Source organism: Wickerhamomyces ciferrii, contig 00197 (genome assembly GCF_000313485.1).
Source record: "Wickerhamomyces ciferrii WGS project CAIF00000000 data, strain NRRL Y-1031 F-60-10, contig 00197, whole genome shotgun sequence".
NCBI lineage: Eukaryota > Fungi > Ascomycota > Saccharomycetes > Phaffomycetales > Wickerhamomycetaceae > Hansenula > Hansenula ciferrii.
This window is the reverse complement of record NW_011887543.1, coordinates 1-24,621: the sequence shown is the minus strand read 5'-3', so window position 1 is coordinate 24,621 and position 24,621 is coordinate 1. Positions and strand designations below refer to the sequence as shown.

The 24,621-nt window shown below is 26.9% G+C and overlaps 10 protein-coding genes across 10 annotated transcripts; 3 read left to right on the top strand and 7 right to left on the bottom strand.

Moving 5' to 3' along the window:
• Nucleotides 1–197: 197 nt before the first annotated feature.
• Nucleotides 198–7,595, top strand: UTP20 (Utp20p; the record flags this gene model as incomplete). The annotated part of the gene is made up of 1 exon (XM_011274372.1): nucleotides 198–7,595. The coding sequence occupies one exon, from the start codon at nucleotides 198–200 to the stop codon at nucleotides 7,593–7,595; it is 7,398 nt and encodes a 2,465-aa protein (XP_011272674.1).
• A 125-nt stretch (nucleotides 7,596–7,720) lies between these two features.
• On the bottom strand, nucleotides 7,721–8,574 carry NHP10 (Nhp10p; the record flags this gene model as incomplete). Its single annotated transcript, XM_011274371.1, has 3 exons — nucleotides 7,721–7,992; nucleotides 8,256–8,432; nucleotides 8,535–8,574. The coding sequence occupies 3 exons, from the start codon at nucleotides 8,572–8,574 to the stop codon at nucleotides 7,721–7,723; spliced, it is 489 nt and encodes a 162-aa protein (XP_011272673.1).
• Nucleotides 8,575–8,972: 398 nt separating this feature from the next.
• On the bottom strand, nucleotides 8,973–10,823 carry ATG34 (Atg34p; the record flags this gene model as incomplete). The annotated part of the gene is made up of 1 exon (XM_011274370.1): nucleotides 8,973–10,823. The coding sequence occupies one exon, from the start codon at nucleotides 10,821–10,823 to the stop codon at nucleotides 8,973–8,975; it is 1,851 nt and encodes a 616-aa protein (XP_011272672.1).
• A 424-nt stretch (nucleotides 10,824–11,247) lies between these two features.
• Nucleotides 11,248–13,989, bottom strand: PHM7 (Phm7p; the record flags this gene model as incomplete). The annotated part of the gene is made up of 1 exon (XM_011274369.1): nucleotides 11,248–13,989. One exon carries the CDS (start codon nucleotides 13,987–13,989, stop codon nucleotides 11,248–11,250), a length of 2,742 nt encoding a protein of 913 aa, XP_011272671.1.
• Nucleotides 13,990–14,899: 910 nt separating this feature from the next.
• On the top strand, nucleotides 14,900–15,908 carry MAF1 (RNA polymerase III-inhibiting protein MAF1; the record flags this gene model as incomplete). Its single annotated transcript, XM_011274368.1, has 2 exons — nucleotides 14,900–14,905; nucleotides 14,973–15,908. 2 exons carry the CDS (start codon nucleotides 14,900–14,902, stop codon nucleotides 15,906–15,908), a joined length of 942 nt encoding a protein of 313 aa, XP_011272670.1.
• Nucleotides 15,909–16,053: 145 nt separating this feature from the next.
• Nucleotides 16,054–17,172, bottom strand: RAD57 (putative DNA-dependent ATPase RAD57; the record flags this gene model as incomplete). The annotated part of the gene is made up of 1 exon (XM_011274367.1): nucleotides 16,054–17,172. One exon carries the CDS (start codon nucleotides 17,170–17,172, stop codon nucleotides 16,054–16,056), a length of 1,119 nt encoding a protein of 372 aa, XP_011272669.1.
• A 361-nt stretch (nucleotides 17,173–17,533) lies between these two features.
• BN7_5029 (uncharacterized protein) lies at nucleotides 17,534–18,397 on the top strand (the record flags this gene model as incomplete). Its single annotated transcript, XM_011274366.1, has 1 exon — nucleotides 17,534–18,397. The coding sequence occupies one exon, from the start codon at nucleotides 17,534–17,536 to the stop codon at nucleotides 18,395–18,397; it is 864 nt and encodes a 287-aa protein (XP_011272668.1).
• A 211-nt stretch (nucleotides 18,398–18,608) lies between these two features.
• UGA2 (succinate-semialdehyde dehydrogenase (NAD(P)(+))) lies at nucleotides 18,609–20,087 on the bottom strand (the record flags this gene model as incomplete). The annotated part of the gene is made up of 1 exon (XM_011274365.1): nucleotides 18,609–20,087. The coding sequence occupies one exon, from the start codon at nucleotides 20,085–20,087 to the stop codon at nucleotides 18,609–18,611; it is 1,479 nt and encodes a 492-aa protein (XP_011272667.1).
• A 366-nt stretch (nucleotides 20,088–20,453) lies between these two features.
• Nucleotides 20,454–21,134, bottom strand: BN7_5027 (resistance to Congo red protein; the record flags this gene model as incomplete). The annotated part of the gene is made up of 1 exon (XM_011274364.1): nucleotides 20,454–21,134. The coding sequence occupies one exon, from the start codon at nucleotides 21,132–21,134 to the stop codon at nucleotides 20,454–20,456; it is 681 nt and encodes a 226-aa protein (XP_011272666.1).
• A 1,554-nt stretch (nucleotides 21,135–22,688) lies between these two features.
• Nucleotides 22,689–23,912, bottom strand: BN7_5026 (heme-dependent oxidative N-demethylase family protein; the record flags this gene model as incomplete). Its single annotated transcript, XM_011274363.1, has 1 exon — nucleotides 22,689–23,912. One exon carries the CDS (start codon nucleotides 23,910–23,912, stop codon nucleotides 22,689–22,691), a length of 1,224 nt encoding a protein of 407 aa, XP_011272665.1.
• Between the last annotated feature and the right edge of the window lie 709 nt (nucleotides 23,913–24,621).

The following is a 24,621-nucleotide window of genomic DNA, read 5'->3' as shown; positions in this document are numbered from 1 at the left end:
TTAATTTCTTAGTGCTTACACAATCACTTACATAATCGTTACCCTTCGCGATGAGCAGAAAAAAAAATTAATTTAACATAAACAAAAATACTTTTTATAGGAAGAACAAATTAACCGCTGTGTTTGGGAAGAATAGTTGATTGAAGAGGTTGTTGTTAGGTTATTGCTAGGTTCATTGCTAGGTTGTTACTGTCACCATGCCCAAGATCAAAACCACCAAATCGGCAAAGAGATATGCCTATTCCTCATTCAAAGAGAGAATCGATTCTATCAAAATTGAACCATCTAAAAAATTAAATAGAAGAGCTTTTGATGAAACTGAAACTTCACATTTCGTTGCTAGTTATGAAAGATGGTCAGAAATTAATAGATCTGCTGTGTTCACCGGGTTTGTTGAATCTGTGGATTCATTTGTTCAAAGTTTACCACAAATCTTACATTATAAATCTCAAATATTTGATTCATTACATAGTCATATCATTAAAAAAGATCCATTATCTTTACAACCTTTATTAGAATTATTAACACAATTTGTTCATGATCTTGGTCCTGATTTTATGGAGTTTTATACCAAGACTTTAGAATTAATCATTGAATTAGCTCTGGCAAATAATGATTCAAATACTTTAGAATGGGAATTTAATTGTTTAGCATATATTTTTAAATATTTATCAAAATATCTAGTTCAAGATCTTATACCCACTTTTAAATTATTAGAACCTTTATTAAATGCCAAAGAACATATTTCAAGATTCTCATCAGAAGCTTTAGCTTTCCTTATTAGAAAATCTTCAATTGATGAATTAAATAAAGTTATAAAATTTGTCTTTAACAATGCATCAAATACAACAACTTCAAATACAACACAATATAAACAAGCTGCTGTTACATTCTTCAGTGAAGCTATGAAATCAACAAAAGGTTCAATCCATTCAAAATCTTCATCAATAATAACAAATTTATTGAAAAATTCTAATAATGTTGAATCTATTGTTATTACTTGTGATGTGCTTTTAACTGTTATAAATTATGGTTCTCCTGAAGCTGTTAATGAATTATATGATATTACTTTAAAACAAAGTGAAAATTTATTAGATGAAATTCCTAACACACATTTAGCTAATCATTTAAGAATTTTAACAATTTTAACATTTGCAGATTCTGGTTATAAAGTACCAAATTGGGATATTTTAGTTGATTCTATTATAAAATCATTTAAATTAAATGAATCAACTCCATTATCAACAAAAGATCAAACATTATTTGTTAATTTAATTTCAATTTTAATTCGTAATTCAGATGTTAAAACTTTAACCAAGTATCATAATACAATTTTTAAATCAATGATAAAATTAAATGATTTATTTTTACCTTTTATTATAAAGATTTTAGATTTATCCAAGCAAAGAACTTTAACTTATGCTTCATCATTTATCCAGGAATTTATTAATAAAAATTGGTCTTCAAAAACTCAACAAATTGCATTATTTTTAGAAATTTTAAGTGAAAGAGAATTATTAGGTTCAAAAGATGATTCTGAAAAAATTTCAATTGTTTTATCATCAGATGCAGGTGAAGCATGTTTAAATCAATTAAAAAACTTGGAAATAACCTCTGATAAAGAATTAATTGAAATTTTTTGGAGAATTTCAATATTATCATATTCATCATTCCATAATCAAAAATTTTTATTAAAATTTTTCAATGATATCAATAATCAAGTTCAAGATTCTTATTTAAAAATTATTATACTTTCTAAAATTTTAACCTTATTAAATACCGAAGAAGAAGTTTCACAAGTTCGTGATTTAATTTTAAAAAATTTCTTAAAATTAGGTTCAAATAAAGAATTTTTAAAATGTTCATATAAATTTATAAATTCTATCAAGACTTTAGATTTATCAAATGATGAATTAATTGAATTAATCACAGTCTTGATTAATAACTTAATATCCCCAGATCATGAAGTTAGAATAAATTCATTAAACTGGATAAACATCCTATCCACAAAGCTAAATGATGAAAATTTAACCCAAATTGCTAATCAATGTTTAATCATTGAACAAATTCCATTAACTTTAGAAACTGCCCGTGATATAGCAATAAGAATGAGATCATTATCCAATGATTTCAAATTAATGCAAACAAATCAATTAACAAATCAATTATATTTTAAATTTTTATTTGGGTTATTAACTGTTAGATTCCAACCTGCTTGGGAAGCAATTTGGGAAGTTTTACCAAATACTTATAATAAAGATCCTTCCCTGGTTTGGGAATTAACATTTAGTTTTATTAATAGACAAAATTTACCTCATTTGGAATTATCATTTGATTTTGAACCAATGGATGAAGATGATTCCACTACAGAATGGGATTCATTAGAATCAAGATTTTCTGCAATTATTGGTGGGATTTCCTCAGTGGTTAATCAATTTATTAATTATGAATATTCAATTTTTAATTTAATTGAAACAAGATTTTCACCTGTGGATTATCCTGAAGTTATTACATCTCATGCTATAAAAATTTTAACAAAGATTCCTTCATTAGCTGAAAGAAATGCTGAAGAATTAGAAACTTTAGTCTTTAATGGGTTTGAGAATGATGATGATGAAGAAAATGAAGAAGGTTCAATTAATTTAAATAAAAAAGATAGAAATTCAATGTTATCATTATTCAGTTTATTTAAAAAATTAAAAACCGCACCAAAAGCTGATGAATTATATAAATTATTCCTAAGGTTATTATCAAGTAAAAATCCAGATGCAAGAAAAATTGCATTAAATAATCTTTTAAATTTTAAAAATCAACATGTTATAAAATATAGAGAAAATTTATTAAATTTATTAGATGATTCATTATTTAGAGATGAAATTTCCAAATTATTAGCCACGGGGAGTGAAACCGCTTTAGAATCTGAAGATTTAGATGATGTTATGCCATTAATTTCAAGAATTTTATTTGCAAGAGCTCAAAGTTCTATAACAAATGGTACTAAACGGGGTATTAAATTTGCTGCAATAACTTCATTGCCAAATTTAGATTCAAAATTCATTGCAGAATTCCTAGGTTTTGCATTTGAAAGAATGAATGGTGGTGGTTCAGTTTTAGAAAATTTTGATGAATCAGTTGATCAAATCACGGTAACTTCATTAAGAAAATCAAATGGGTTTTTCAATTTATTAAATGATATCTTGAATCATTTAGGTGAAAAATTTTCAAATTTTGCAGGTATTATATTACCACCAATGATTAATTCATTAGTTGTTGCTCAAAAAATCATTGATAAAAATCAAGATGAAATTTCTGATGTTCAATTATTAAATACTGCCCGTTCTGTTAGACAAGCTGGTATGAAGGATTTATATCATTTATTTCAAGTTTCAACTTCATTTGATTGGGATTTACATATTGAATCAATTTATGAATCTGTTTTACAACCACGTTTTGAAAATTTTGAAATTGAAAATTTACAACAACCTTCTTCATTATTAAAAATTTTAATTTGTTGGTCTGAATATTTAAATTATCAAGATTTATTATTAATTAATGATCATGAACCAACAAGAAAAATTTTATCATTGTTACATAATTCAAATACTAAAGATGAAGTTGTGGAAAAAATTATTGAATTTTCAATTAATGTTATATCAGCATTTAATTCCAAAAAGAAGAAATTTCAAAAATTATTTCAAATTATTACTGATAATACATTAGAATCTATTCCAATTATATTAAATCGTTCAACAAGTCAAATTTTACAAACAAAATCTATTAATTTATTATTAGCATTAGTTGAAAAAGGACATGTTCAAAATCAAGAAAAAAGACAATCATTAGTTGATTTTTCCACAAAAATTTTAACAAAACCAACTGGTGGATTACCAAAAGATATGAAAGTGCAAATCTTAAAAGTATTGATTGCATTAGTGGAAAATTTTGAAGGTGAATTCTCAGATATTGAAAATTTATATATTGTTGGTTCAAAATTTTTGAAAAATTTTACTGATAAAGAATCACGTAAATTATTAGTTCAATTATTTGAAGTTATTGGTGAGAAATTCAATCAAGTTCAAGAAATAACTTCATTAATTGTGGAATTAAATTCCTTTTCTGCTAGACAATTAAATGAATATGATTATGATAGAAGATTAGCTGCTTTTAGAAAAATTAATGATGAATTATATTCCCAATTAGGTCGTTTAGAATGGTTACCTTTATTAAATACATCATTATTCCATGTTAATGATGAAGATTTATCAGTTAGAACTAATGCTGGTTATTTATTAAGACGTTTTATTGATTCTATTATAATAAGTAATGATGATTCAAATCTTGTTCATATTTATAAAGATTTATTATTACCAAGTTTAAGAATGGGTTTAAGATCAAAAAATGAATCTGTTCATTTTGAATATGTTTCATTATTATCACATATTGTATCAACTGAACATTTTACAGAATTTAATGATATGAAATCATTATTATTCCATGGTGATGAAGAAGCTAATTTCTTTATTAATGTTGGTCATATTCAAATTCATAGACGTCAAAGAGCTATCAAGAGATTAGGTGATCAAGCTTCAGATATTTCAAGTTCAAATATTTCTCATTATATGTTACCAATTGTGGAACGTTATGCATTTTATGAAGATGAAAAATTTAGAAATATTTCAAATGAAGCTAATATTACTATTCAATCATTAATGAGATTTGTTACTTTTAAACAATATCAAGCTATTTTTAGAAGATATATGAGTGGATTAAAAGAAGGTAGTGAAACTTTAAGAGATTCTGTTAATTTAATTATTGCAATTACAAAATCTTTAATGCATGTTGTTACAAATAAAGAAGAAAATTATATTCAAGGTTTACCAAAAGATGAAAATATTTTAAATAAATTTATTGAAAATGAAATGATTACACCATTATCAAAAGTTTTAAACAAGAGAGATGATGAAACTGTTGTTTTAAGAACACCATTAATTGAATCATTAGCTTCTTTAATCCAATGTTTAACTCATGAACGTATTGTTTCTGTTTTACCAGGTGTTTTGACAAATATTTGTCAAGTTTTAAGAGCTAAATCTGATGAAACAAGAGATGCAACAAGAAAATATTTAACAAGAGCTACTGAAATTTTAGGTGCTAAATATATTAAATTTATCATAAGTGAATTGAAAACTGCATTATCTCGTGGTTCACAAATTCATGTCTTGGGTTTCACAGTTCATCATATTCTTTCTGCAATGACATTTGAACATGGTGATTTAGATGAATCTTCTGAAGCAATTATGGAAATTGTTATGGAAAATATTTTCGGTACAACAGGTATGGAAAAAGAAGCTGAAAATTATAGAACAAATATGAAGGAAATCAAATTCAACAAGAGTTTTGATACTGCAGAAATGCTTACAAAAGGTTTAAGTTTAAATAAATTCCAAAGTGTTGTTAGACCAATTCAATTATTATTACAAGAAAGAATTACTTATAAAGTTCAAAATAAATTAGATGAATTATTAAGAAGAATTTCATCAGGTATTCATAAAAATGATGATATGCATACTAAGGAAATGCTTATTTTATGTTATGAATTATTTGCAGAATCTAAAAAGGATTTTTCAAGACCTGAAAGAAAAACTGGTAAAGATCAAAGTCATTTCTTGGTTCAATTAGAATCTAAACCATTAAAAGTTGAAACTGAAAATTCAATTTATATTGATACTTTCCAAAAATTATCACTTGAATTATTAAGAGTTACATTAAATAAAAATTCTGAATTTGTTGTTGCAGAAAATTTAATTGGATTTTTACCATTTTTAACTGAAGCTATTAATTCTGAAAATGAAGGTGTTATAATTAGTGGATTAAAAGTTTTCAATTTAATTATAAATGTTGAATTTGATACAGAAATTGATATTTTTAAAAATTCTGCAAGAAGATGTTTAACAATTATTGAAAATTATCCATCAACTGAATCTGAATTATGTCAAGCATGTTATAAATTTTTATCAAATGTTATTCGTCATAAAGATGATTTAAAATTGAAAGACTCTTCATTGAAAAATTTATTAATTAAAGTTCAACCTGATTTAACTGAACAAAATAGACAAGGTCTTGCATTTAATTTCTTAAAAGCACTTGTTGCTAAACATGTTATGATTCCAGAAATTTATGATACAATGGATAAAATTAGAGAAGTTATGGTTACAAGTCATCATAAAGAAAGAAGAGATATGTCAAGAAGTATTTATTTCCAATTTATAATGGAATATGATCAAGGTAGAGGTAGATTAGAAAAACAATTCAAATTTTTGGTTAATAATTTAAGTTATCCAGCAGAAACTGGTAAACAATCAGTTATGGAATTAATTCATTTGATTCTACATAAATCAGGTAAAGAACTTGTTGAAGCTTTATCTTCATCATTTTTTGTTGCTTTAGCTAAAATTTTAATTTCTGAAACTTCAACAAAAAGTCGTGAAATGTCAATTGCTTTAATTACTTCAATTTTTGAAAAAACTGGAGTGGAAAATTATGAAAAATATATTTTAGGTTGGTTAAATGCAGGTAATTCATCATTATTAAAATGTTCATTCCAATTATTCAAGATCAAATTAAAAGTTACATCCACTTTTGGTAGTGAATTAGATGAAGCTGTTTTGAATTCAATTAAGAATGTTTTAGAAAGTTCTAAAGCAGAATCTGAAGGTTTAGTTACATGGGAATTAGTTTATGGTGCATTAACTTGTTTACCATTAATTTTTGAAAGTGATTCAACTAAATTAGATGCTGATTTGAAAAAGAATATCATAGATTGTTTACTATTCCCACATTCATGGGTTAGATTAGCATCAACTAGATTGATTGGTTCATTAATTGTCAAAGAAGATACATTTAAAGATGATGAATTACAAAATATTGCATATAGATTAGTTCATCAATTACGTGCACCTTCAGTTGATGAAAAATTAGGTTCACAAATTATTAAAAATCTTGCAACAATGATTCAATATTGGGAAACTAATAATACATTATATGAAAAATTGAAAAATAATGAAGATGAAAGTGATGATGAAGAACAAGAAGCTGAAGTTGAAGGCGAGACTGTTCAAAAAATGACAAGTTGGGTTATTAGTAAAGTTAGTGGAGTTATTAGATCTGAAAGAAATACATTCATTTCCAAAAAATCAGGTATTCAATTAATTGCATTAATTTCACAAATTTTAAGTAAGGAAAGATTATTTGAAGATTCAGAAATTATAATGTTACCATTATTTAATTTAACAGAATTAGAATCAGATTCTGATGAAAAACAAGAATTAAATAATTTATCAACAGAATGTATGAAAATGATTGAAAATAAAATTGGTGTTACAGAATATGTTCAAATTTATTCAAAAGTTCGTCAAAATGTCTTGAATAAACGTCAAGAAAGAAGAACAAATAGAGCAAGATTAGCAGTAACTGCACCTGAAGCAATTGCAAGAAGAAAAATTAGAAAACATGAAAGAACAAGAGAAAAGAGAAGACATGAAAAAGATGAAAGTGGTTATTATCATACCAAAAAGAAATCACAAAGAAGAGGTTAAAAACTTGTAATTATATAATTGTACAATAGAAATTAAAACATAATAAAATTTTGCATTTTTAGAAATAGAATACATAAAAATCGTAGCTGAGATTTTAAGACATTAAATAAACAAAGAATTATAGTTCACGCTTCTGAATTAGGTTCCACTGTATCTTCCTTTTTATCATCATTACCACCAGAACCTGGTTCATCATCCCCTTCTTTATTTTCATGATCTTTATCATCTTTTTCAATTTTAATTTTTTTATTTTTATTAGCTTCATAAGTTTTCATTTCTCTTGCATATCTATCTTTATCTTCATTATAAATATTATAATAAGGTTCTTTTGCCTCAGAACTTAATTGTTTCCATGCTTCACCTAATGTTTTAGATAAATCAATTTGTTTACCTTCAGCTTCTGCTTCTTTTTTAAATTTTTCTTTTTCAATTTCACAAAAACTATAAAGAACAATTAGTACCTTATCCTCATTAATTCTAGGAGGTCAATACATACACTAAATATGGATTTAATGGTCTTTTTGGCATATCAGGATCTCTTGGAGTAGAATTATTCAAAACACCCTTCTTTCTCTTCCCATTACTCTTCTTCTCACTTATTTCAATTTCCTATATCAATCATTAGTCTCACAATTCCATCAAATCAATATGATTCCCTACTTACATCTGAAGAATCTGATAATTCATCACCATCAGGTATAACTGCCTTTTTCTCTAATCTTTCTAATAAAATAGCATATTGTAAACGTAATCTATTAACAGCAATTTTAGTTCTTTCCACGGCTAATGTTGCAACTTTATTATTATTTTCAACTTCATTTATTCTTTTTTTTAAATCTTTACATTTTTGTTTATATATTTGTTCTTAATTTGTTAGTATACTATATTTCTAGTGTTTTAATCAATGATGATCCGTTTGGGAAGCTTGGAAAGACTTACCTTCTGTTAATGCTGGTGTATCCTGTGTATTCGATGCCATACTGATGTAGTTTCTATGCCTTTAAGTGTCCTTCTTTCTTAGTCTAGTTCAGATTATGGGTTCAGATTTCAATTGACGGTTTACTTTTCAAAGCTTTTGATTTAATTAAAAATATTTCGCGACTTCCATCAACACTTTTGAAATTTTAAACTACTACAAAATTCAAAATTCATTTAAAGCAATCATCATTTAAAATATTTGAAAATATATAAAAGTATAAAAAAGAATTGAAATAACCTTTGTACGCGTATCCCTTAATAACCATAAAAATAAAACCTAGGCCCAAAAAAAACAACCCAATAAAAGTAAAGTAAAAATAAAAAAGTAAAATAATCATAAAAGTAACCATAAAAGTTAAACAACATCAAGATGTTAACTTACGAATTGAAAGTAACCACCTATTCTGAATAATCATCAGTTGATAAGACTTCATAATCTTCAGTAAAACTATCATTATCATCAACTTCATCATCTGATAAATCAGTACTAACAACTGCATCAATTGCATCAAGATTATCATCAACTTCTAAAAATTCAGGTGTTAAAGTTGAAGTTGAAGAACGTGGATTGATTGAACTTTTTGGTGATTCTGTTGTTGATGCTGAATCTGCTGTTTCTGTTGATTCTAATGAATCTGTTTTAGATTCAATATCAATTAAATCTTCTTTTGATTGGAAAATTTGATCAGTAATAAATGTTGAATTTGATGGTGTAACAAATTGACTTGATGATGAATTTGAATCAGAATTTGAATTTGAATTTGAATTTGAATTAGTTTGTTGTAAAATTTGTTCTGATGAACCATCTTCATCAATTTCATCTTCATCTTTATCATCAATATCAATATTTGATAATTTTTCCAAGACATTTAAATCATCATTTAATTCAACTAATCCAGAACCATTAATACAAATACCTAATGCGAATAATTTATTAAATTCATCAAATAATTCAATTGTAAATTTATTATCAAATAATTTAAAATTTGATTCATAAATTCCATTTAAATTATAATATAATCTTTTATGACCATTTGGATAAATTGAATGAGGACCAATTGATAAATTAAATTTTGTAACATTATCAATATCACCTTCACCTTCATGTTTATTAACAATTTTCATAACTAATGTTAAATTTTTTGGTGTTAATAATGAACTTTTATTTTGTAAATGAAAGATTAAAGTTTGATCAATTTGAGAAATTTCAATTGATAAATTTGGTTTCTTGGAAATTGAACTCTTATTCTCAATTGATTGATTTTTATTTGATTCAATAAATGATTCAACCATAGTTGATAATAAAACTTCATCATTATCAGTTAATGATAATAAATGATCATATGTTTGAATTTTTGATAAAATTTTTGATAATTTTGAAACATCATTATACTTGGAAACAAATTCCACAATTTTTGATTCATATTCTTTTGAATCAATTGGATCAACATTAATATCTAAATAAATAGCATTTGGATCATCACCTTTTTCATCACCTTTCTCCTCAGCAGTTTCAACAGATTCAACAGTTTCAACATCCTCATTCTCATCAACTTGTTCACCAACAAAACAATCTTTTGGAATAATTGAAATTTTATTCATAGAATGAGTTTTCAAATGATCACCACTAAATTTCCCTTGTACATAACAAGATTCACATAAATCATAATTAAAACAATCTCTACATTGATATCTTGTCCCCTTGATACGACCATTATAATCATCAAATGGATTACAAACATCACAATAAATAGTTGGATGAATAACATTTGATGAAATGTTTTGAATTCTTGTTGGAATTGAAACTAAGTCTGGACGTTGATGATCATTTGGAATTGGTGTTTTTTCATTAATTTTTTGTTTAAATTGATCAATTGATTCCTTCATTTCATTAATTCTAGTAACCAAATAATCATACTCCTTTTGTTTAAATTCAAATTCATCCTTGTCATCATCCTTCTCATCCTTCTCCTTCTCTTTTTCAACAACATCTTCGATCTTTAATTTCAAATGATTCTTAACATCCAATGATCTTCCTAATGCTTTAAAATCACCATGATCAACTAATGGAACATATTTTTTTGATCTTTTAGATTTTCTTGTTAATTTAAAACTTGTTGATTTATTGAAACCTAATTCTTTCCTAACTAATTTAATTAAACGTTCTTTATTAATTTTGGATAATTCTAATGATGAAGTTTTAGAAATGGTTCCATGATGGATTGTAACTTGGATGATTCGTTCACTCATATTGAAATAACAACCTATTAGCACCAATTGATTGTCTTCTTTGTTTATTGCTGATTATTTCATTCCAAAATCAAAGTGGCAATTTCACAATTTAAATAAGAATTCAAAAATTCCCCATAAAAGATAACAAACTAAAAATTTCGCGAATAGTATAAACTTCTTACATAAAACATTATTTAATCAATTTCAATTTCAATTTAATTAAAAGCTATAAAGTCCAAAAAAGTAACAAAGGAAAAGTAAAAAAATAGTAAGATAAGTAAGAATACAAATATGATAAAATATAACAAATAAACCTGAAAAAAGAACAGAGATCTAGTGGGATGAAAAGTGTCATAATTTTAAAAATTAATTATTAGTTGTAATTGTAATTGTAAATAGTGTATAAAGGGAAAATAAAATCATTAGATCAACTCATAAACTCCTAAGTTTGAACAGCTTCTTCATAAGAAGGTGGAGGACCTGTAACATCAAATTTACCTTTATCATCATATTCAGTGTGTTCATCACTAACATCAACTTTCCCACCAGTTTTTTCAATTTCATAAGTTGATAAACCACAAGGATCTCTTGGGATCCAAATATGAGGTTCATCATCAGATACTGCTGGGTCAACATATGCATTATCCAAGTATTCAGATTTATAACTTGGTGATAAATTAAAAATTGATGGTAATTGTGAACGAATTAATGCGAAAGAATAACCAGATTTTGGTGCAAAAAATCTTTTAACAACATCTAATGGTTGAGCTTTTGCTTGGGAACCAATTTTATTAACATCAGTTTCAGTTTCAATTTGTTTTTGATCATAAGAGTTTCCTTGACCTCCTTCAACATCAACACCATCTTCACCAATTTTTTCATTTGTTCTTGAAGTATTTGTATTCCCATCATTAATAACAGTTTCATTTCTTGAAGAATTAGAATCCCCTAAAACACCACCAGTACTTGAACCTGGAACAACTGGAGGTTTAGTATCATCTAAACCATGTGATGTAAAACCTTTAGATTCATTATCAGAAATATAATTCTTACCAGTTTCTCTAATTTCTTTAAAACCTTGATCATGATTTGGATATAATGAACCTTCACCTCTAGCTTCATAAATTGCATTAACAGGGACAGCATCATACAATGAAACAAATTTATATTTTAACCAAATATGGAATGCAACAGTAGCAACCATTAAAGCACCAATCAAACCAACAGGACCATAAGTTTCAGCCATAATAAATAAACCTAATAAACAAATTTCAGCCAAATAAATACCAGTAAAGATTTGTAAAAGGGCTTTTGGATAATTTCTTCCTCTCATATCAGTATCAACACCTTGAACATAAATCAAATTATATAAAAAGGCAATATACATTAAAGCAAATGCAAATGCTGAAAAAACAAGCATTAATGGTTGAATAATAGCATAACAAAATGTAATTGTAACTAATAATTGATAAACTGGATACAAGACACCATATGAAGGACCACCAATAGTATTAAATGATTCCCATTTTTTTCTTGGTGTGTTCTTGAGGAAACCAAGGACTTTTGAAACAATTAATGGACCAATTTGTAATAATGCCATACCTGGCATACCTAAACCTTGTAATAAGAAATAAACAATATAGAAATTTGAAGCTTTTGGTAAATTCTTAGCTAATAAAGTTGAAGCTTTTTTTGGTTCATTAATAATTGCAGTAACAGTTGATGAAGCAGCTGATGCTAATGTTGTAACTAAGAAAACTTGAACAACTTGGAATCCATAATACCAAGATTGACAATATAAATCTAATTCTTGTTTTGTTGTAGCACCAGACATTTTACCAGCTAATTTAATGAAAACTGGAACAAGGGACATCAAAATTGCTAAAGCAATAGTTGGTGCAAGACCTGTAATTAAACCCAAGATAACTGGTGGACAATTATTAATAAAACTTAACCATGGTAATTTTTCAATCAAGAAATTAACATTTGAAATACAACCAACCACAGCAACAGGAATAGCCCAAAAGATAATTAATAAAGTTAAGAAAGTATTTGCACCAATTCTTTTCAATGTTTTTGAAGTTTTGGAAGCTTTTAAATTTGACCAAATAATATCATCAGGAGCAACACCAATAAATCTTGTTGTCTTTTTCAAATCAGTATATGGAACAGATTGATAAGCTCTTTGAGCTTCCAATTGATTTGGGAATTCAATGAAAACAGAATGTAATTGTTGAGCAGTATTTGCATTTTTTTGACGATCTGAAATATCTGTATTTAATTCCCCAATTTTATCAATTGAATAATCTATAGTATTAACTTTTTCACCAATAAATGGAATTTTACCCAATTTATGAGTTGGTTCTTTTTTAATATAACCTTGTGGTTCAGTTGGTAATGTTTCACCCTTTTTAGTTAATTTTTGTTGTAATTTAACACCTTTTGCAATGACACCATTCAAGGCACCTTCATACTTGGTTGATAGTTTGGTACGTTCTTCAACTAATTTATTTAGTTCAGTATGATCACGAGCATACCATAATCTTGTATAAATTGGGAAAATTCTTCTAATTTCATCTTCAGAAAGATAATCTTCTGGTAAATTAACTAGGGATAAAGTTCTTGAAGATAATAACCCATCATAAAGGGGAGTAGTTTGAATAGAATGTCTTAGAGAAACATAATAAACCAATTCTTTATAGATAACAAACATTATAAATCCAAAATAAGCCCAAGCAACAAAGACATGAGCATAAAAACGATTTATATTTTTAACATTTGAATAACTTAATAATTCAAAACCTTTTAATGAATTACCATTAGTTGCATTAACAGGTAATAAAACAGGTAAGATCAAAAAACAACCAAGGAATGAAATACCAGCGAAAATTGAAATAAATCTTAAAAATAAATAACCATCAACACCAGCATAATGTAATAAATAACCTTGAGGTCTTGATAATAAGAAAGTAATCCATTGGAAAGGACCTTTTGGAGCTCTTGGAGGTCTTTGTTCCGGTTTAGTATCTTTTAAATCTAGGGTTTTTGGTTCATAAACACGTCTATTTTTTGGTCTTAAAGCAACAAAAGCTAAGACTAAGATTAATAGGATTAATCCATTAAAGACTAATGAAGAGACAAAAGCAGAAGTAGAACTACTAGCGTCTTCTTTTTGTTCAGCCATATTGAATTGTATATCTCTGTGTAATTGATGATGTTGTTTATTTTGTTGTTTATGTTTTTTGGGAATGTTGATGTTTTTATAATCTTTGCAGATGAAATTCAAGTGAAATTTATTATGATGTGCATACGATTATTGCTATGAAGATCGAAGAAAGACTAAAATGATAGAGAAGTACTTGGAATTGGGGCTTATAATGATGTAATACACAATTATTTACTATCTAGATTCTACATTATACATTATCTACTAGTTATTCAATTGTTTAATTGTCTCTTCCTTCTTTCCTGTTAAATGTTCCATCTAAAATCAAAACACATCAAAAATTCTTCCATTGCATGCAAAAAAAATCAAAACAAACTGAAATTAAGGTAAATCATTGGCTTATGTAAGGAAGAGATGGCTGGTTGTGCATTGCCTTGTTAGGGTTATGTACTACTAGTAATTGATAGTTGATAGTATAGTTAATAGATAGCATTGTATTGTTCATTAATAGATATGTTTGTTAATAATTGTCTATCATTTGATTTAATACTTGTTTGCTTTGCTACTGTTTAAGAAAAAATACTTTTGAAAGGAAAATAAAAAACTAAATTGTTAAAATGATGTCATTGTTTATTTTATTTATATTTGATTATGTAATTGATTATGTAATATTCACGTGATCATTTACTTTTATTTTTCAGGGTAACTTTTTCCATTTTCCGCGCTTTTTTAGTGAGAAATTAATTTTAAATCCCACGATTGTTGAGGAAACAAAAGCACAGATAAAACACGAGATTATAATTACATCAACTGATAGGAGACAGAAAATAAACAGATAATATAATATCAGTATATATATATATTGGTGTGTTACTCTTAGATCTACTTTGCTATTAAAATAACTACTATCAAAGTACCATTATCCAAAATGAAGGTATGTTTACTACCCACGTTTAGTACTCATCACCTTATCACCAAATACTAACAACAACAACACCCAGTTCATTGATGAAAATGATATTGAACAAATTAATCAATTCTTAGATTTTGATACTAATGAATGTCATATCAATGGTGGTTGTGATTTATTTACAACTAAACCAGTTGGATCTGATAGAAAATTATATAAAACTATTGATAAACATTTTGATTATTTAATTAATCAACAAGAATTAGAAAAGGAAAATAATAATCATGAAATAATACCTGGTGATAATGGTAACACTAATCATAATGGTAACACTTTTTGGGAACAAAAAAGAAGATTTAGTTCAAGTGATGTTCATCCACATACTCAATCAACTTCACCAAAATCTTTAGAATCAACTCCATTTGGTCCTTTAAATGAAACTGCAAGTCGAAGAACTTTTGCTTATCTTATTGGTATCTTAAATCAAACTTATCCAGATTATGATTTTTCAAATTTAAATCCAATAAATTTTAAAAAATTAAATTCAATAAATTCTTTAAAATCAAAATTTGAAAATACTTTAATTTCATTAGGTAAATCTTCAGAATCTTGGATTTTTGATATAATAAATTCTCATATGGATTTAAATGATTGTATAATTTATGAATTAAACTTAGGTGATAATGATTCAACAGATATAAATTCAAATCAATCATTCCTAGATGATGAACCAGGTCATTTATGGACATTTAAATGGTTTATCTTTAACAAGAAACGGAAAAGAGTTGCATATCTTTATCTTAATGGATTTAGAATCACTTCACCAAAATTAAATCCAAATTTATCTCTTAATAAGAGAAGATTAACTATTGATCATGATGATGAAGAAATGGAAGAATATGATTTAACTTGTTCTGATGATGAAAATTATCAAAATTATGATTATGATGGGTTTGATGATGCTATTGAAAGTGATGATGGATTGAATGTTCAAGGGGTTGTGGGGGATATTGAATTGGAGACATAATCAAAACGAAAAGCTTTAGCTTTGAGTTTTGAGTAATTGAACGAAAAGCTTGCTTTGAGTTCAATCAATTATCCATATCAATAATATCAATACCACATTTATACCAATACCAATACCCATTGTTTCTTATTTTCAACAAATATATTCAATTCTTCACAGAAAACAACCCATTTTTAAAAACTTTAAATTCAACTTCATCATTATTGAAACTAATTGAAGAATAAACTAATTTAAAATATCTTTTTAAAATCCAATTCCCATGTTCTTGTTCTTGTTCTAATTGTTCTTGTTGTTGTGGGTTTTCCCAACCAGGTTTATAATTTTTTTTCAATAATATACGAACATTAATTAAATTACTCCAATTTAGACCTAATGTTGGTATTTTGGAATTTAATTGAAATTCATTATCTTGTCTATTTCTAATATCTTGAGAAGACCAACCTGATAACCAACCAATTTGATAATCCATTGAAATTTTTTTAAAATTTGTGTTTAAAATATTTGAATCTGGTTTATCACTAATTTGATTTGTTAAAATCATTGAAATATTAAAATCTGTACATAACTTGTTTAAATAAATTCCTAAATTTTGTAAAATAATTTGATTTTTATTAAAATTTTCATAATTGGAATTTAATAATTCAACTCGAAGATGATGAGAAATAGAATCAATTATAACTAATCTTATATTCTTCTCAGGATCTTTTAATAAAAGAGGTAATTGAACTTTTAATATATGTTCTTGAGTTTCAAAATCAGAACAATTTATATAATAAACATTTTCAATCCCAGGATTAATTTCAATCAATCTTTTAGTTTCTAAATTTCCTTCAGTTGATATATAAACTGAATTACCTCCCAAACCACCTTGATCAGGACTCAGGTTTATTGTTTTGGTTAATTGCATTGAAAATTGTGATTTTGCTGTTGAACTTTCACCAAATATTTCAGTAATCATACCTGTCCTTAACCCACCATTTAAAATTTTATCAAATTCAAGGTCACCAGTAGTGAAAACTTCCTGATTAATATCATCACCTTTAATTAAATCATCACCAAGTTGTTTATTTGTTTGGATTTTTAAAATTGATATGAATTTTTGAATTTGGGATAATGATATATTTAATTGATTTGATAATTCAATTGGTGAAGTTGTCAAGATATCAATAGTTGATATTGATCTTGTTGTGAAGATTTCCAATAGCTTTTCAAATTCTGGATCAAAATTTAATGAAGATTGAGGGAATTGTTGATACAAGTCCATTATACCACCTTAATAACAACCTTAATAAACAGCTAATTAACAACTAATGTTCAATAAATCATTGTATTCAACTATGGCGCTTAAAATCTTAAAATCTGATTTCCAATTTTGATCTTTTTTGACAGAAAACAAAAAAATTTAAAAATTGAAAAAATCAAATCAAAAAAAAAAATTTGAAATCAAAAAAAAAAAAATTTAAGTGGAGTGAATTCGCGAATATTTGAATAAGTACAATAGATTATTAGGGCAAAATTAATGAGAATTTTAATAATTTAACTATAATTTACTACAATTATTTTATATATCAATGTGATTTCTGTTACACAGGTTCAAATTGAAAGACAAGGACTCGAATGAAACAATGAAACAAGAAGATAACAACCCAAAACCACCTAGTACAAGAACAAGAACAAATAAAAGTGCTTCCTTACAAAGTACAATGTTATTTCAAAATGAAGAACAAGATAAAATTTACAAACACAAGATTAGGAAATCTGGTATGATTTGTAATACAAATGATATATTTAAATTTGTGAGTCAAGTTATTTCCAAAGATTCCAAGATTTTATCACAATTCTCAAATGGAATATGTTTGAAAATTATTGCATCATCAAATAATTGTTTCAAGAATTTTAACCCAAGGAAACAATTTTTGGAATTTGTCAAACCTGATCAAAATGTCTTGTGTAAAGTTTATGATTTTTATCAATCAAAATACTTACACTTGGAACAAAGACAAAACATCACGCGTGATTATGATGAATCAGAATTAAACATTCTAAGTTCTATAAAAGATAAAGATTGGGAATCTATTTACGAAACCATTATAACAAGTTTCTTAAGAGAATTCATTGCTTTAAAAAGAATAGAAGATTGGAATTCATCTAGAGGTAAAGTTAATCAAATCAACACTCCAAAACTTTTACAATATTGTTGGCTTCATGATTTTTGGATAAATAGAGATAATACTTTTTATGGACCAATTTTAATATTTGAAAATTTTGAATTTATAAATGATAATAAAATCAATAATATTAGACGGGAACATAATTTTGCAAGACAAATTAAGCTATTGAAATTGGCAGGTATTGATTTAGAAAGACATGAATTTTGTTTTGATGAGAATGATGAATGTTTTTTTATTGATTTTGGATTGGCTTCAGTTGATAATGATGAAAATTTTAATAAATTTGATTTAGATGAATTTATTCCTGAAAACCATTGAATGTTTTAATGAATAGTGTATTGTTATAGCTTGCTGGAAAGAAATTATTGATTCTATTTAGTTTTTATATGATATATAACTCATCTAATTTTCGATATGAAATACTACAGCTTGTACTACAATTCACCATATTCTATAAATCAATGTGCATCTATTAAATACCAAGTCCATCCAGATAGACTTTATAAATCAATCAAACAAACAACTTAATTCACACTTGTAATTTTGGAATATTACCTAAATTAACAACTTTAATAACCATATAATCATCTAACCCATATAATGAACCTTCTCTACCAAATCCACTTTCTTTAACACCACCAAATGGAATTGCACAATCAGTGAAAATACCAGTATTACATGAAACCATACCAGTTTCTAAAGCTTCACTAACACTATATAATGTTGCATAATTCTCAGAAAAAACATATGAAGCTAAACCAACATCAACATCATTTGCCCATGATACAACTTGTTCCGGTGTATCAAATGGTATGATTGCAGCAAGAGGACCAAATGTTTCTTCTTTAGCAACTTTCATATCTTGAGTAACTTGAGATAAAATTGTTGGTTCATAAAAAGTTTCACCTAAATCTGTACGACGACCACCTTTTGCAATGATTTGTGCACCTTTTGATACAGCATCTTGAACATGTTCTTCAACTTTACTTAATGCCTTGGTATTAATCATACAACCATGAGTTGTTCCTTCATCAAGACCATGACCTATGGTGAACTTGGAAACACGTTCATGGAACTTGGTGACAAATTGATCTAGGATATCTTTTTGAACATAAATTCTATTGGCACATACACAAGTTTGTCCTAAACCTCTAAATTTTGATGCAACAGCTTGTTCAACTGCATTTTCCAAGTTGGCATCTTTAAAAATTAATAATGGTGCATTACCACCTAATTCAAATGATAATTTTTTCAAAGTTGAAGCACTTTGTTTCATTAATATTTTACCAACATTTGTTGAACCTGTAAATGAAATTTTCTTAATTTTTGGAGATTCACATAATTTTAAACCAAATTCTGGTGTTTTAGATTGTGAAAGAACAATATTGAAAACACCTTTTGGGAAACCAGCTTTTTCAGCTAAATAACCCAAAGCCAATGCAGATAATGGAGTTTGAGCATCTGGTTTGATAACAACAGTACAACCTGCTGCAAGAGCGGCACCTGCTTTTCTTGTAATCATTGCACTTGGGAAATTCCATGGTGTAATAATACCACATACACCAACTGGTTGTTTCACAGTAAAAGCTCTATTTGTTGGAGTTGCAGGTTGGATAGTATGACCATAAGCTCTTGGAGCTTCTTCAGCATACCATTCAAAATATGAAGCACCATATTTAACTTCACCTTTACCTTCAGCTAATGATTTCCCATTTTCCCATGATACAATTTTACCTAAATCTTCATTATATTCAGTCATTAAATCAAATAAATTTCTTAACCATTGAGATCTTTGTCTTGGAGTTGTATTTTTAAAAGTCTTGAAAGCATCATAAGCAACATCAATGGCTTTATCAACAGATTCAATTGATTGATCTGGTAATTGAGCAATAACTTCACCAGTTGCTGGATCTGTAACATCAAATTTTGGACCTTCAGTGATCCATTCACCGTTGATTAAGGCACCTTTTCTAATAATTTCTGGGTCTTTGAAAGTAGGAGTAACCATTGTAATAAATAAACTATACTTACTCAAAATATAATCAAAAGATCATAAATTTATTGGAATTCATCGACTTTATATATTCTTCAAACTCCATAAGAACCCGCGCGCATAATGTCCCAATCAGTGAAGAGCTCAAATTCCCCGGTAAACTTATAGCGAATGAAACCGTTATCAGTGGACTATTAAAGTGAAGAAAGTTGACAAAAGTGACTTAAAATGGACTCAAATTGGATATTTATACAAGTATTAGAGAAATATATAGCTAACAACTACTCATAATTACTCATTATTCATTACCCAAAAAAACATAGTATTAAATGACAATCATATACAAACAAAAAATCAATTCTTAAAGTGAACCAATGGTAATCAATTCTTTAAATGTGCAGGTGGTGGACCTTCAGGTCTTGAAAAATTATCCAATTCTAAATCATTCTGTTGTTGACCAGGTGGTGGACCAGAAGGTGGTTGAAATTGACTACTATTCCCTTGGTTTTGATTATTATAATAACGAGAAAAATCTCTTTGGAAATTTAATTCATGATCATCTCCTGTAAATTGAACTTGTGCTTGACCTGGAGGAGGTCCTGATGGTGGTTGATAAGTATTTGAAGGTGAAGAAACCCCAGTTTGATCAGGTACGAGTGTATTTAAATGTTGTGATTGTCCATATTGTCCATTAGCACTATTAGCAGCAGCTTCTTGAGCTTTAAAATTTGGATGGAACGTTCCTTGATTATCATAATAACCAGCATCATTATCATTAGCTTGTGCAGTATAAGGTGGTACGAAAGGTTGTTGTGTTTGTTGATTATTAGTAGCATGTAAATAACTTGGTGGAGTTATCCAAGCTGTTCCTCTTATAGGTTCTCTTCCTTCGATATTTCTTCTTTTATTTATACGAATAGCTGCTAATATCACTGATAAGATGGCTAATATGAACAATACGAAAAGAATCCATCTCCCCCAATTCCATGATGATGAAGCATTAGCACAACCCCATCCCCAACAGGCTATTTTGGTTTTAGTTAGTAATTCATTCTTTTTCATTTAATGGTTATACTTCTAAAAATGGTAAAATGGACAACCATTCACCCATTTAAACCACTTCTTTTTGGAGTAACCTCCATAAACAATCAACTTACAATCTCTCTTTATCAAACTATGAATTATAGGCATCTTTAAACTGATTATAACCCTTTAAAACTTATATTCTTATACTTTTCTACCCGAATTGCCTTCTTTTAATTATAAAACATTTTCCTTTTTTTAGAAATTTAAAAACCCCGAATAATATTGACAGTGCTTTTGAATTTTTATAAGACAACTAAACAAAAACATCAACAATCCATAGAACAATTGTTTCAAAAGTTCATTTATTAGAAGTGGGTTAAGGATATGGTTACAATGAAGTACACAACCAGACTTTTCCTCTGGTTCTTAGCTATCAAAACCATCCAATTAGGAATCATCTACATAACACCAAATCAATTTGATATAAGTTCTAATAAATATGATATATCATCAAACACCACAATAAATCAAATATTAAATAAATTCATACATTGGGATAACGTTTATTTTCATAGATCATTCCACTCGGGTCCTCAATTTGAACATGAATGGGTTTTTGGACCTCTTTGGTGGAAATTTATTAATTCATTACCTACAGAAAATAAATTTATATGGGCTGTCATGATAACAAATTTATTACATTTTATTAATTCATTATTAGTTTTCCAAATAACTTGGGTGAAATTTCATAATTTAAAGAAAAGTTATCTAAGTGGGATTTTTACATTATTTTCAACAATGGGTGTTTTCAGTTTGGTTCCATATTCAGAAAATTTATCAAATTTTTTTTTACTAAGTGGATTGGTCTTATATTATAATCAAAACAAATTCACATATTTATTATCATCATTGCTTTTTGGTGCCTCAGTATTAACAAGATCAAACACAATAATCATTGGTGGTTTATACCTCCATGATTTCATTTTTTTCAAACTTCAAAAAAAATTAATCCCATTATTATCAGGATCAATCTTATTCAGTTTCTTAATCATATTAAATTATTTCCCCTATAGAGAATTTTGTCCTGATAGATCAGAATGGTGTGATTCATTAATACCATCAATTTATTCATATGCACAAGGACATTATTGGAATGTTGGATTTTTACGTTATTGGACCCCAAATAATTTATTTAATTTTATTATAGCATCACCAATGATTTATTTAATTTTCAGATCAATTCAAAATAATTACTCCAAAGATGTCAAGTTAAGTATTATTGGTGGGTTACATTTAATTTTATTGGTTTTTTTCATTCATGTTCAAATTATCTTGAGGATTTCAGGGTTTTTACCTTTGGTTTATTGGTATTTAAGTGATTTGATTATTGATAACAAAGGACAATATTGGATTATGTATTTAGTTTTATGGAATTTTTTACAACCTATATTATTTGCATCATTTTTACCACCAGCGTGAAAATCAATGTTCAGAACATAGCATACTACAATCAAGTTATAAATCATAATGCATATATTAAAAATTGACATAAATTGACATAAACAATAAACAAAGACACCTAGTTTTCATTTAAAGTGGGAAATTATCTTTTTCATTTTCTCTTGTATACCCCAAAACCTCTTGTTCTTTAGCCTTCCCTTCCAAATAAGGTAACAAAACATCTTTAAATTTATTAAAACCTTTATATTCTCTAACATCATTACTCCAACTAGTTAATCCATTTAATAATCTTAATGGAACATAAGGTTCATCAACAATTTCAATAATTGGAATGAAATAAGTTCTTATAGTGAAAACCACAGCACCTGTCTTGGGTAATTTTCTTAAACTTTGTCTTTCAGATCTATAATAAATTTGATTTATATCAGTTGCAACGGGTGCAGTATACCAACCAACCCCTTGTTCAGATTCTTTCCCAATACTTGAAGACCAATCAAGATGTTTATCAGTTTGGATAAAATAATTATTTCTTAACACAGAAGTTTCAGGTTTTAATCTTGTAAAGAATTTTTCCATTGATTTCTTGAGATGAGTATTATATTTTGGTACATCTCCTGAAGTATGTATTTCTGATAATGGCATGTTTAATTTATCTGTTAATCTCCAAAAACCTGGAAGGACAATAGCACCAGCTTTTAAATAATATTGACCATCCTCAAGTTCAATCATTATTGCAATATCATCTTGTAATAAATTAGTTATAATAAACATTGGATCAATTTCTTTGGTTTTAAGATCAAAAGTTCCCCAATCTTCACCAGTGATTAAATTTGATAAGACACCTGTTGTGGAATTATATTTAAACATTGATGGATAACGTTCAGGTAAATAATTTTTCAATTCATCTAATAATTCCAATGAAGCATCATAAGCAATTGGTAAAGTTCCATATAAATCTTTTCCTTTTGTTTGTAATCTTTGTTTCTTTAATTCATGGAATTCTAACCATTTATTATCAATTTCAATCCATTCTTCAGGATTCATATTTCTTATACCCATAGTAACATTATATTTATGTTTAAAAGGTCTATAAGCAATTGGATCTGAATCATAAATATTCCAATTTGGATATGGTTGTGGTTTAGGAAATTTATAATCTTCTGGGATCCAATGACCTGGTTTTCTTTTATTATTTTGAGCAAGTTTGGAAGGTAATGGTTTTGGGGGATTTGATTTTGAATTATAAAACCATAATAATGATGATAAAGTTGATAATATAAATGATATTATAATGAAAATATTGAAATTATCTTTATCTAATTTGAATGGTAAATCAATGAGTGATAATAACATTGTGTCATAATATTTAGTCTGGTGTATTAAGTACAAGCTACATAGACTATACCATACTTTGAATATATTAGAATATCAACTGTTTATATACAAACACAATAATCATATCAAATATAAATACTAGTATATTCGTACGTATATAATCTATGATGTTTTGAGTTTCGATGTTTTAAGATTCCTTATCGGGATAAAAATTGAATAATGATAAGAAATATGGAGTTTCAAACTACCAAATTTGGATCAAAGAGAATAAGAAATACCATTAATTTGAATGAATACATGATTATTATTATAAAATGAATGATTCAAATAGTCTAAAGTTGCTATATTTGGTGGTTTTGGTGGAAGTTTGTTGTGTTTATTGTGATTTGTAGATTAGATATGATAATGTACCTTTTATACCAGTAACTCCAAATACAATCAAGACAAAATCAGACCATGAAAAACATTATAACTCTTAAAATACAATAATAAGAAATTCATAACAATCAAATCATTATGAGATTATAATTACAATACTCTACAACATAAATCATTAAACTTACTAATCCTTAATTAAAAACCTAATATACAACCTAAAAATAAGTGAAAAAATTATATCCCTAAAAAACCATAATTATAACAAAACCATTTATAACTTATCATTAAAACAACAACATTACACCTATGATCTTTCACCTCTTAATCTTCTAGCTAATTGAATATCCTT